We start from the raw sequence: 13,450 nt of genomic DNA, 5'->3' as shown, positions 1-13,450 counted from the left end.
AGGCTAAGGCAGGCCCCCTGCCAGCCCCTAGCTCTGGGCCGCTCCTGGAAGCAGCCAGCACATCCCTGAGGCCCCTGGGGAGGACCAAGTGCCTGCCTGCAGGCACTGCCCCCGTAGCTCCCTTTGGCCAAAGTTTCCAGGCAATGAGAGCTGTGGAGTCGGAGCTTGGGGCGGGGGCAGTGCGTGGAGACCCCATAACCCCCCGCTTCAGGGACATGCCAGCCACTTCCAGGAGTGGCGCAGAGCCAGGGGCAGGCAGAGAGCCTGACTTAGACCTGCTGTGCCCCCAACCCCAGCCTTGAGCCCCCTCCAGGACCCAAACTCCCTCCCAGAGCTTGCACCCCCCTCTGCACCCCAACCCCCTGCCCCACCCTCAGACCAGAGCCCCCTCATAGAATCATAGAATATCAGGGTTGGAAGGGACCTCAGGAGGTCATCTAGTCCAACCCCCTGCTCAAAGCAGGACCAATCCCCAACTAAATCAACCCAGCCAGGGCTTTGCCAAGCCTGATCTTGAAAACCTCTAATGAAGGAGATTCCACCACCTCCCTAGGTAACCCATTCCAGTGCTTCACCACCCTCCTAGTGAAAAAGTTTTTCCTAATATCCAACCGACACATCCCCCACTGCAACTTGAGACCATTGCTCCTCGTTCTGTCATCTGCTACCACTGAGAACAGTCTAGATCCATCCTCTTTGGAACCCCCTTTCAGGTAGTTGAAAGCAGCTATCAAATCCCCCCTCATTCTTCTCTTCTGCAGACTAAACAAACCCAGTTCCCTCAAAAAGAAAAGGCATACTTGTGGCACCCCAGTTCCCTCAGCCTCTTCTCATAAGTCATGTGCTCCAGCCCTCTAATTATTTGTGTTGCCCTCTGCTGGACTCTTTCCAATTTGTCCACATCCTTCTTGTAGTGTGGGGCCCAAAACTGGACACAATACTCCAGATGAGGCCTCACCAATGTTGAATAGAGGGGAATGATCATGTCCCTCGATCTGCTGGCAATGCCCCTACTTATACAGCCCAAAATGCCATTAGCCTTCTTGGCAACAAGGGCACACTGTTGACTCATATCCAGCTTCTCATCCACTGTAACCCCCAGGTCCTTTTCTGCAGAACTGCTGCCTAGCCATTCAGTCCCTAGTCTGTAGCAGTGCATGGGATTCTTCTGTCCTAAGTGCAGGAATCTGCACTTGTCCTTGTTGAACCTCATCAGATTTCTTTTGGAGCAACCTTCTAATTTGTCTTGGTCCCTCTGTATCCTATCCCTACCCTCCAAGTGTATCTACCTCTCCTCCCAGTTTAGTGTCATCTGCAAACTTGCTGAGGGTGCAGTCCATGCCATCCTCCAGATCATTAATGAAGATATTGAACAAAACTGGTCCCAGGACGGACCCTTGGGGGCACTCCACTTGATACCAGCTGCCAACTAGACATGGAGCCATTGATCATACTGGTTGAACCCAATGATCTAGCCAGCTTTCTATCCACCTTATAGTCCATTCATCCAGCCCATACTTCTTTAACCTGCTGGCAAGAATACTGTGGGAGACCATATGAAAAGCTCCCACAGTCCAAACCCCTCGGCCCCAGCCCAGAGTCCACCCCACCCCCTGCACCCGAACCCCCTGTCCCAGCCTGGTGAAAGTTAATGAGGGTGGGGGAGAGTTAGCGACGGAGGGAGGGGGGATGGAATGAGTGGGGCGGGGACTTGGAGAATGGGCGGGGCAGGGGGCAGGACAAGGGTGTTTGGGTTTGTGTGATTCGACAGTTGGCAACCCTACAGTGGGAGCTCCTGCTGAATGGAGGCTGGGGATCAGGGCGGGGGCTGAGGAGCAGAGTGAGGGCTGGGGGCACTGTGCTGGAGTGATGTGCTGCAGCTTGGATCTTGCCTCCTCTGGCAGTGACACTGACCTGTCTAGCTATGAGGTCCAACTTGGGACCCTCTTCAAGGACCCGAGCCCCAGCGACCCCGACAAACAGGCCCTCCCCATCCTGAGACTTGTCTGCGGGCCCTCTGCGTCCAACCTGGTCCTGCTGAAATTAGCCAGGTGAGCAAGCTGAGGGCGCCGGCTTGGTGAGGCCAGGACCGGGTGCCAAGGCGTACACTGGACTCCACCCCCACCCACCCACCATGCAGCTCTTGGTGTGACAGCCTTTCCTTTCAACTGGAGTGCCCCCTTTCCCTACAAGGGGTGTAAGGTCTGGTTGGCTCCAGTGATTTTCTGTGCTCCCACAGAGAACCTCCATGAGCCAGCCAGGGGCCCTGGGGACAGCCAGGGCATGCCCTGCCCAGGCGTGCTGGGTGCCACGATGGGAAGGGTGGTGCAGGAGTGCATGGCCGGTATGGGCACTGGTGGTGCAGGAGGCCAGCCCATGGGGCAGGTGTCTGGCTGTGACAGGGAGGCAGGTGGGGTAGTATATGGCCCTGGCAGGTGGCATGACCTCAAGGCAGGTGCCTGGCTGTGATGCAGCCCATGCATCCCACAGCACAAAGCTCTGCAGCGCAGCCTAGCCCTTGCCAGCCCCTCAGGCCTGCAGCCAGGCAGCCTGGCTCAGCACCACTTCCTCCCTGTGCCAGGAGCTCCAGGAAGGGGGCAGCTTGGAGCCTGCACTAGTGGCTCATCTCTGGCTGCACTTCCAGTCCCTGGCTCTGGCTCTGCCTCCCTGACCCCCCCATGGCCTGGTGCCATGGCTTCATGCAGGGGCATGCACTGGCATCCAGCTGGCACGCCCTGGAAAGCAAGAGGCAGCTGCAGGCAGGGGAACAAGAAACCTGGGCCAGCGTGGGGGGAATCCCCCAGCTAACACCAAATTCTGGGGCTGAGGAGTCAGCAACCCCCAGGGCTGGACAGAGCTGAATGGGCAGTTCAAACCTCTGCGAGTCATTAGCCCGGGTCCCTGCAGCAGTCCTGTTGTGCTTGAGTCACATTTGGAGGCTGCTCCAGATCAATCTGTGCTGAAGGCCTGTTTCTGCAATGGCCATGGTGAGGGCAGAGCCCATGGTGCCATGCTGGGAGTTGGGTGGCAGGGCGTGGGCAGGCAGCTATGTGGCACTGCTCTCTCTTGGCAGGCCAGCGACTCTGAACAAGCGGGTGGCTCTGATCTGCCTCCCACCAGAGCGGTACGTCGTGCCTGAGAACACAGAGTGCGAGATCGCCGGATGGGGTGAAACCAGAGGTACAGACCCAGGATCAGGGAGGGGGCAGCCAGGAGGTGAGGACTGGAGAATGCCATGGGGCACAGACACCCCCAGAGCCGTCCAGTCTCTTCTCCAGGCTGGGGCTGTCTGCAATGACACCCCACCTTCCCCAGCTTTCTCCTACCCTGCCTCTATACTACAGGAGCCCCAGCCGGATTCCTGCCCCATGCAGCTTCCCCTCTGCTCCATCCCTCTGCCCCATCCCTTCCACCACTGCCACATCAGATCCCAGACAGGGACCCCGTCATGGCCTAGCCAGCCTCCCCTCCAGCCAGCCCTGCCCAGGCCGGGGGGAAGCGAGATGGGGCCACCAGTCCTTGGGCTCTAGCACCTAGGCCTCTCACCTGCTCTCCCTCCTGCCCCAGGTACTGGCAACAAGACTCTACTCAACGTGGCCAAGCTGCCTGTGATGAGCAACAAGGAGTGCAACATGGCGCTCCGAGGCCAGGTGAAGGAGAGTGAGCTGTGTACTGCGCCCCTGAGAGCCAGGGTGGGGGCCTGTGAGGTGAGCTGGGGGGCATGCTGGTTGGTGCATGCTGGGGGAAGGGGAAGGGAGTGCAGTGGGGGCAGGCTGGGAGGGAGTGCCCTGGGGGAGGGGAGTGCCGTGGGGGAGGGGAAGGAGTGTTTAGGGGGCAGGCTGGGTGGCAGTTCAAAGGGGGAGGAGAGTGCTCTGGGGGGTGGGAGGGGAGGGAAATGTTATGGGGAGGGGAGGAGAGTTCTGTGGCGGAGGAGAGTGTCGTGGAGGAGGGAAGGGGAGTACAGTGGGGGAGGGGAGGGGAGTGTTGTCTGGGGAAAGCTGGGAGGGAATGCTGTGAGGGAGAGAAGGGGAGTACTGTGGATGAGGGAGTGCCATGGGGGCAGGCCTGGAAGATGTGCTATGGGTGAGGGGAGGGGAGTGCTGTGGGGGCTGGAAGTGGATCCTGGGGAAGGAGGCCATGCAAGGTGAGCATGGGGAGGATCTGTGAGGGGGCAGGGCAGGACGTGGCCCTGGGGACACGGTGGGGCAGGGCAGGACAGGAGCACAGGAGTGAGGCCAGGAGCCCTGGGCCCTCCACAGTGGCTTGGCACTCCGAGTCCCTGCCCATGCTGAGGGGCCAGCGCAGGGCGTAAGAGTTGGCATGTTCTCTCGGCCCCTGCAGGGTGACTATGGGGGGCCGCTGGCCTGCCTGACCCATGACTGCTGGGTGCTGGAGGGCATCATAACCCCAATGCGTGTGTGTGCCCGCAAGGACCAGCCAGCCATCTTCACTCGTGTCTCGCTCTACGTCGATTGGATCAACAAAGTGATGAGGATGTTCTGAGCTGGGGGGGGCCCAGCTCAGGGCCCAGATGGGCAGGGACAGCCCCCCCAATGAGCTCAGCACTGCTTTCCCCTCCGCCTCATGATGGCCATTGGAGTTCACCCATTCCAAACTGTGCCAAACCCTCACAGCATCCCCAGGCGGGGCTCTGAATCCAGACTGTCTGTCCCATGTGCTGAGACCAAGCCAGGCCAGCCTGTCCCTGGGTTGTGGGCATCAGCCTCACAACAGGGGGTTGCTCCTCATTACTGCATTGGGTGATTGCAATAAACATGCTTAAGGTGTCTCTGTCATGTGGGCCGGGGGGACCTGGGTGCTGGGGTACAGGACCAGCCCCAAGGACTGGTGGGAGCCTGGGCAGGGCCTGGCAGGCTCCAAGTCCACCTGGGGGAGATGGCAGCAGCATTGGCAGGATGGGGCCAGGCTCTGGCCCTGCCCACTCCAAGGAGCCTCTCCCCCGGGATCGGGGGAGGCGGGGGGGGGGCGGGCGCTGATTCCTGAGTTTGCTGTGACCCACAGGAGCCCAGTGCCTGGCCTGGGCATGTCTCACTGGGAGCCTTTGTATGCTGCAGCCACGTGCATCACTGGGAGAGGGCAGTGATGGGCTGGAGCTAATGGTGGGGGGGCAAAAGGAGGAGGGGAAAGGTCCTTGAGTGCTGGGGGGGGGGCAGGAGGCAGTCCCTGGGTGGGGGCAGGGAAGCATGTGGCCCACTGGCCCGTCAGCACATGGGTCCTAGGTGACATGGTGGGGATAGAGGAGCTGGTTCATGTTTCTAAGTTTGCCAATAGAACAGGAGCTGTGACCCAGAGGCAGGGCAGGGGGCTCTAGGGTGGATCTGACTACAGGGAGGGCAGAGCTGGGTCATGGCTTGCATGTAGGAGGAGGGCAGGGGCTGGCTCTGGGGCTGTGACTGCCCCACTGTGGGAACAGCCCTGGCTCATCTGACCAAGCCATAGCCAGCATGAGACAGGTGAGGTGTGCTGCAGGGATTCCAGACGCCAGCCATTTACTGGGACTCCCAGTGCCCCATTCCTCCCACCTGTCCAGCCACCTTCTCACCCAGCCCCCTGATTACTCCACCCATCGTGCACTGGGGCTGCTGCCTGGGACACTTTGGGGGGTACCCGAGGTCTCTGGGGCAAATCCCTGCCCACAGCAGGAGGGAGCAGGTCTGTGTCCGCCAAGGGGAGGCTCCCAGCTCAGCCGGCTGCTGGCAGACAGGTGCACCCCCCCGAGCTCCACAAGCCTTGGTCTTTCCCCAGCAGGCTGGGAATTTACACCCCCTCACCATGGGACACACAAGTGCCCTGCCCTTTTCTGGACACACCCCGCCCCCACCTCACCCCCCCCGTGCACCCTAGTCCACGGCCTGCAGGGAGCTGGGTCACCTGGTCATGGGTCTCACCTCAGTTCACCCTCTCCTTAGCATTTGCCTCTCAGCCGTATCTAGGAAAACCAGACAGAAGTTTATTTAGCAGAGCTGGAGCCAGACCCATGGGGCTTGGAAACCCACGGGAAGAAGTCAAAGAAAAACCGTATGAACCTGGAATTTGACTCCTGACCATGGGACTTGGCTCTCCACTAGTGGCCTGGCCTTCCAGCCTGTAGCTAGTTCACAGAGCTGTAAGACCCCCCCCGCTCTGTGATGGGTGACTTGGGCTGGTCCCTCTGCTCTTCTACAGATCCAGGCTGTTTCCTAGCCAAGGGCACTGTCCTTGGGCTCGTTTGTGTGTATCAGAGCTCATGTCTCCACTTGGTCCAGACAAGCATCCAAGCCCAGTCTCCTTGGTGCAGCTGGAGTCACCCCAAAATCCACCTCGCCGCCACGGACAAGTCTCTAGGCAGCAGTTTTGCACCCCATATCCATCATGTCATGCAGCACCACAGCCACTGCCCCTGCGCACCATTCTCACCAGCCACGCCAGTCAGTTCCTGCTTAGCTTTTGGCAGAGCCCCCTGTGACAGATTAGGTGCCAGAAAACCCCTTTGGAACTGCCACCTTAAGTGCTGGGACTACCTCTAAGCCTGTTTTCCCTGGCAGCTTGGGCCTTCAGTGCCTTTCCTATTGTGCTTGACCCAGGTCTAAACCACATCCCCCAAAAGCTACAGGCTTAACTGAAAAGAGCTTAAGAAGTGCTCCTGTCTCCAGCACCCAGATACCCAGTTCCCAAACCGATCCAAACCTCAAAAAATCCATTTTAATCTGTATAAAGCTTATACAGGGTAAACTCATAAATTGTTTGCCTTCTATAACACTGACAGAGAGATATGCACAGCTGTTTGCTCCCCCAGGAATTAATTACCTGCTCTGGGTTAATTAATAAGTAAAAAGTAATTTTATTATATATAAAAAGTAGGATTTAAGTGGTTCCAAATAACAACAGACAGAAGAAAGTCAATTACCAAGCAAAACAAAACAAAACACACAAGTCTAAGCCTAATACAGTAAGAAACTAAATTCAGGTAAATCTCACCCTCAGGAACATAGACTAAAGCAGAGTTTCTTAGCACAGAAATCAGGAACTTTCCACAGAGTCTATCTTGGGGGGACCCAGGGCATGGCGCCTTCGACTCCCACCTCCGGGTCCCAAACAGCCAACTGCCCCTTCCAGCTGCCTGACCTCCAGCACACCCACTGCCCCTCTTCTTGGTCTTTGTCTTGCTTCCCTGGCAAAGTGTCACCTGGTTGCATCCCACTCCTGGGTCTCCGGTTATGAAGGCACCATCCATTGCTTACATGCAGACAGCTGGGCAGCCTCCCCCCGACCCAGAGTCAGCAAAGTCACACACTTTTATTCCCATCTAGGCATTGGTGCAATACACAGGGAAACTGTGTCTTCATACAAAACAGTAAGACTCACATACAACTGTGACAGCTCTGTTCTTGTCTCCATGGGTCCCACATTTCCTGGTGGATTTCGCTAGCCTCAGAGGCTCACTGTGACCCTCCATGTAACCCTTCTCTCTTTAGAGAAAAGGGTAACAGTCTACTGAGCCATTTTCATCATAAGCCAACAAGGGAGGTGAGGAGAAGTTATCCTTCCTTGCACAGTCTCTGTTGTCTCCTAGTTTCAGTGATTAATGGGGGAAAGGGTGAAGCACAGGCCCAACCTCTACTCCGGGTTTGAGCCCAGGGACCCTAATAGTATCAGCTATGGTAACTGATCTGTTAGAAACATGACACATAATTCCCTGGGCTACTTCCCCACAGCAGCCCCTACATCCTCAGGCTCCACTTCACCCTTAGCTCAGGGCCTCCTTCCTTGTGCCTGATATGGTGTGTGTTGCTCAGTCTCTCCAACAGCACAACTTCCTCCCACAGCTCCTGACATCCACACCCACCTGATTAACTGGGAGGCTTTTAACTAGTTTCAGCCAGTCCCTGATTGGCTTCAGGTTTCCCAATCAACCTAGCATTCTCCCTGCCTTCTGGAAAGTTCTTAATTTGCCCCAGGTGTCTTAATTGACTTGGAGCAGCTGCCATTTAATTTATCCTGGTACCAGGGATTTGTTTAGCCTGGAGCTATCTATCTCCCACTACTTTTCTATAGCCATCTGGCCTTGCCCCATTACACAACATAACAAAGAAAAAAACCCACACTGACACCTCTCTCTCTGTGCTTTGAGACTGAACTGAGCGGGTCACTTTAGTCAGTGCCCTGGGGAAGTTTAGCCCCCCCCATCTCCAGGACAAAGCATCAGCTATAATATTGGACCTTAACATGGACCACTTCCATGTCATAATCCTAGAAGACCAGACTCCACCTCAGGAGTTTGGCATTGGCCCCTTTCATCTGGTGCAGCTGTTATACCAATAAATTAAAACCAGCAGGATCTTATTAAAGGGGAAAAGGCAAAATACCACATTTATTGTGAATACAGAAAGAATCATAGTAAGCAGTTAGTTGTAGTTATAACATTCCATTCAATCTCATATTTATTCACACATTCATTCATACACACACACACACACACAGACACACAGAGGTTCTGCAAGGTTGTTATCATAGTTACCAGCCTTAGAGTTGCTCATGCCAAGCCACTGGCCAGGTGGCCTGGACATGGGGAAGGAGCAGGGCCTTGTCAGATGCTCATCTGATGCTCCTGGAAGTTGGTTTGCAGAATCAGACCCCCCCAAAGATCTCACTTTCTAGAGTCCATTTTTATAGGAATTTCTTCCTAGGCCAGTCTATGGGAATTTCTTCATCATGCTGTTGCTGAATCAATCAGCAGATGGCACATTCCTGCCGGCTCTGTGCTGCTAGATGTTATCTTGTTCTTTGGTTCTCCCATTCTTGAGGCTGTTGGGTGGATTCCAGTCTGCCCTCCGGGGGTCCTCTGCTTATTTCCACTTGACGCCTTCTTCAGCCGAAGGACACTGGATTCTTAGGCTGGCACCTCCCTGATCATTCACTTATTATCCACACCAAGCATCCATCCACATACATCCTCTATCTCTATTTTAATCACAATTGTTAATACAACAAAAGGGCGGGGAGTCTCTGGGTGCTGTTTCTGTTGTTACAGAGTATTGCTTTGAGTCTCTCTCTGTGTGAATTGCTTTGAGAACAGACTCTGTCTTAGAATGTACTAACGCAATTAGCAGCTTGCAAGTTTCACACATAGAGGGAGAGAAACAGTACCAAAAACCAAGAGACCTCTTAATTAGCAATACTCTGGAATTTAAACTATGGGGAATCAAACTCATTTGTGATTTTAATACAGAACTTCTTTCATATGGTCCAACACAGCCACGCCAGGGCAAGTAGTCTGTGTACACAGTGAAATAGCACCCAAATAACTGTAGCTTTTTAAGAGCCCACTCCAAGGCCAGGCATTCCTTCTCTATGGCTGCATAGCTCTGCTCCTGGGCAGCAACTTCTTGCTCAGGTACAGAATGAGGTGTCTCTTCCCCTTCAGATTGGCATGGATCAGCACCGCGCCCAGCCCGGTGTCTGAGGCGTCAATGAATACAATAAAGGTTTGTCAAGAACTGGGCACTTGAGCAGAGCCTCCGTCAGAGCACAGAGAGCCCTCTGGCACTGCCCAAGCCAAGACCCCCTGTCTTGCTTACCCTTCTTGCATAACTCAGTGATGCGGGTGGATATGGAGCTAAAGTGCGACACAACCCTCCACCATCTTAGTCTGGGGAGCAGGCCAATCTCTGAGTGCCTCCACTCTGACTGGCTCTGGCTTTAGGTGGCCACTCTCCACGTTGATGCCCAGGTATGACACCTCTGCAAGCCTCCCCCTCCATTACACTTTTCAGCTTTAACAGTCAGTCCTGCATCCAAGAGGCGACCCAGCACCCTCTTCACCTGTGACACATGACCCTCCCACATCTAGTTAAAGACACAGATATCACGAATATATGCCAGGACAAAGTGCTCCATCCCCCTCTGTAACTGGTCCATCCGATGCTGGGAGGTGGCAGGCAACCCCTTGAGGCTGAAAGGCAGGATCAAGAACATATAGACCCCCCGCCCCCAGAGGGCTTATAAAAGCAGATTTCAACCTGGTACCTGGAGCCAAAGGCACTTGCTGGTAGCCCTTGGTGAGATCCCTGATAGTGAGGTACTGAGTCTTCCCCAACTTGTCTAGGAGTTTTTGAGGCCTAGGCATGGGTTAAGAACTAAACACAGTGATTACATTGAACTTCCGATAGTCCTCACAAAACCGGATCAACAGTCTTTCCTGGGAACCAGCACCACGGGCTAGGCCTAAGAGCTGGAGGATGGCTGGATCAACCCTAAAGCCAGCATGTCTTTGACCTCTCTCACCAGGTGTTAGGCTGTTTTTCCAGTGACTCTGAATAGGGAACACCTGATGGGAAGGCTGGCTCCCATTGTCACCCAACAGGCAGCCTGGGTAGTGAACCCAGGACAGTTGGACAACAGCTGCAGATACAAATGCAACACTTCTCTGAATTGATTGCAGAGGGAGGTTGGCCCCTGTCACAAGGAAGAGTTCCATTTCCCTCTTACCCGCATTTGGCCAGTACCAGCTTCTCCCTGTCAAAGTATGGCTTCATCATATTGACATGGTACACTCGGTCGCTGTGAGCAACAACATAGTTCATCTCATTTAACTGTTTGATACTCTTAAAGGGCCCATCCCAGGCCTCTTGTAATTTATTATTCCTCATTGGGATGAGAGCCACCCATAGTCCCCAGTGTCATAGGAGCAGGCATGAGCTGAACTGTCATACCAGAACTTCTGCCTCCCTTGGGCTCTGGCTAGGTTCTCCCTGGCCAAACCCATGAGCTCAGCGAGTTTTTCCCAGAAAGTCAGTACATACTTCATCACTGATTTTCCATCAGGAGAGGCCTTCCCCTCCCATTCATTCCTCACCAAGTCCATGGATTCCCTCACTCTCCTCCCATACAGCAACTCGAAAGGGGAACCCCCCCCCCATGGGTTCCTGAGGCACTTCTCGCTATGCAACACCAGGTGGGGTAAATACTTATCTCAGTCCTGCAGATGCTGGTCCATAAAAGTCTTCAGCATCATCATTAGGGTCCCATTAAACCTCTCCACCAGCCTATTGAACTGAGGATGATATGAAGAAGCCCAGGTGTGCCGGATCCCACAGTTTTCCCACTAGACTGGAGAGGGGCTGACATGAAATTGGAGCCCTGGTCTGTAAGGACCTCCCAGGGGAACCTCACTCTGCTGAATATGATCTAATCTGCCACAGTGTCTGCCTCGACAGAGAATAAAGCCACCACCTCTGGGTAGCGATTAGCGAAAGCTATCAGCGCCAGAATGTATTTCTTCCCTGACTGAGTTGCCTTGTTGAGGAGCCACAGTGTATGCACAACCACCTTCTGTAACCCAGTGTGATGCTCTGTACCTCAGGGGAACACCCAGCACCCCCATGTTTACCCTTGTAAAATGATTGTGTGGTCTCCAATGCAAAGTTTGTCATCTTGGATATCCTCAGAAGGCTCATGATACACTGATCATTGTTGTTACAGTGATGTTATAGTAATTCTTGCTACAATAATGTTATAGTAATGTTATAGATTATAATTTCATGTATGAGGCTTAAAATATAGCTGCATGGCTTAAAGTAAGCACAGGCAAAAACGCTCCAAAAGCAGAGAGGCAGTTCACACCTCATCAGGGCATGTATCAGACAAACACAGCCCACCCTCACAGAAACAAATGACACAGGCCTAGACAACAACAAAGGACTCTCAAGTGTGTCCCCCACCCTCCCATCTCTTGTTCAGTTAGGGACTATGATGAGCATTAGCTCACCTGACCTTGCAGTCCGGGGGGAGGGGGGCAAAGCCAAGAGGGAAGAAAGAACATGATAAAAGGGAGAGACATTTTTCATGCTCTTCCTGCTCCATCTACAGAAATCACCACCAAGAGACTGCAGCGCTGATCAAAGGGGAGAGCCTGGCTGAACGACAACCAGCCAGCCTGTGGTGAGAAGCATCTAAGTTTGTAAGGGCATTGAAAGTGTTAAGATCAGCTTCGGATGCATTTTGCTTTTATTTCATTGACCAAATCTGACTTCTTTTGCTTTGACGTAGAATCACTTAAAATCTATGTTTTTGTAGTTAATAAATGTATTTGTTTATTCTACCTGAAGCAGTGCGTCTGGTCTGAAGCATGTCAGAGACTTCCCTTGGGATAACAAGCCTGGTACATATCAATTTCTTTGTTACATTGACAAACTCATATAACCTTGCAGCGTCCAGGGGCATAACTGAACACTGCAAGATGCAAGTTACTAGGGTTGTGTCTGGGACCAGAGATATTGGCTAGTGTCAGTCAGTTGCACAATCCATGCAGAGGCTGTGCGTGAAGAGTGGGGTGCTCACAGCAGAGCAGGGTAAGGCTGGCTCTCAGAGTTAAGGATTTGAGTGACCTAGCAGATCACTGATCCAGATAACACCAGGGGAATGTCACACTGTGTATTTCACCCTGCTCACTGCGACACGGTGACGGGAGCCCCTCAGGGTGCAGCCTCTTTTCAGCCTGGGCTGTCTCTCACAATGCCTTGCTAGTGATCAGTATCAAACCCCTACAGGTGCCATTATCACTCAGGACAACCACATGTGGACACCCCACACCCAACTAAAGTGCATTAATGCTCACATGTCCATCTGAGGGTGCTGAGGGAATTGGCTGATGTGATTGCAGAGCCATTGGTCATTATCTTTGAAAATGCATGATCCTTGGGGGAGATCCTGGACTATTGAAAAAAGGCAAATATAGTGCCCATCTTTAAAAAAGGGAAAAAGGAGAATCTGGGGAACTATGGACTAGTCACCTTCACCTCAGTCCCTGGAAAAGTTATGAAGCAGGTTGTGATAAATGAAGGGTGCGGGGCAGTTCCCTTTTTTGGACAGCCACCCAGACAGTAGCTATGAAATCCCTCTTAAAAGCTGGTCTCCAATTGCTCTACCTGTAAAGGGTTAAAAAGTCTCACTGCTATGAGGTAAAGGAAGTCAGTGGGCACCTAGTCAAAGAGACACTGGGAAAGCTAGACCTTTTAAAATTGAAAAAAGACTCCGTTTTTGTCTGTCTGTTGTTCTCCCAGAGAGAGGCGGATAGGGCAGAGCTATGTTGTAAGAAGCTTGGGCCAGGTATGGAAAAATCATCAGCCTCATAACTAGAATCTACTCATTTAAAACCCCACATATGTAAGTAGATCAGGAAATGTCTACATGATTAGGTTTATCCCTTTTATTTCATTATGGCTTGTGGATTCCTCTGTGCTAACCCTAGTTGTTTTTGTTTTGCTGCTAACCTTTAAGATGGACCTCAAGGAAGCTAATTCTTGTAGTGGCTCTTTTAAATCTAGCCACAGCCTGAGACCCAGATGTATTTTCTTTCTCTTTTGATTAATAAAATTTACCTTTTTTAATGTAAGCAGTGTGAGGATGAGCTCCACCCTGACATCTGGTGGTGAGGTGTGGCAAGTTGTGG

General features: G+C 53.2%; 1 protein-coding gene across 1 annotated transcript in view; it reads left to right on the top strand.

Annotated features, from left to right (window-relative positions):
• The window catches only part of MST1 (macrophage stimulating 1), a 47,465-nt gene extending 42,962 nt beyond the window's left edge, over nucleotides 1-4,503 (top strand). Inside the window, exons 15-18 of the mRNA XM_048857482.1 lie at nucleotides 1,905-2,051; nucleotides 3,074-3,180; nucleotides 3,568-3,707; nucleotides 4,342-4,503. Of these exons, the coding sequence (XP_048713439.1) occupies nucleotides 1,905-2,051; nucleotides 3,074-3,180; nucleotides 3,568-3,707; nucleotides 4,342-4,503 (556 nt within the window). The remainder of the gene's footprint in view (nucleotides 1-1,904; nucleotides 2,052-3,073; nucleotides 3,181-3,567; nucleotides 3,708-4,341) is intronic.
• The last annotated feature ends 8,947 nt before the right edge of the window (nucleotides 4,504-13,450 follow it).

Source organism: Caretta caretta, chromosome 7 (assembly GCF_965140235.1).
Source record: "Caretta caretta isolate rCarCar2 chromosome 7, rCarCar1.hap1, whole genome shotgun sequence".
NCBI classification, from domain to species: Eukaryota; Metazoa; Chordata; order Testudines; family Cheloniidae; genus Caretta; species Caretta caretta.
The sequence above is the reverse complement of the archived record's forward strand: the minus strand, read 5'-3'. Positions and strand labels throughout refer to the sequence as shown.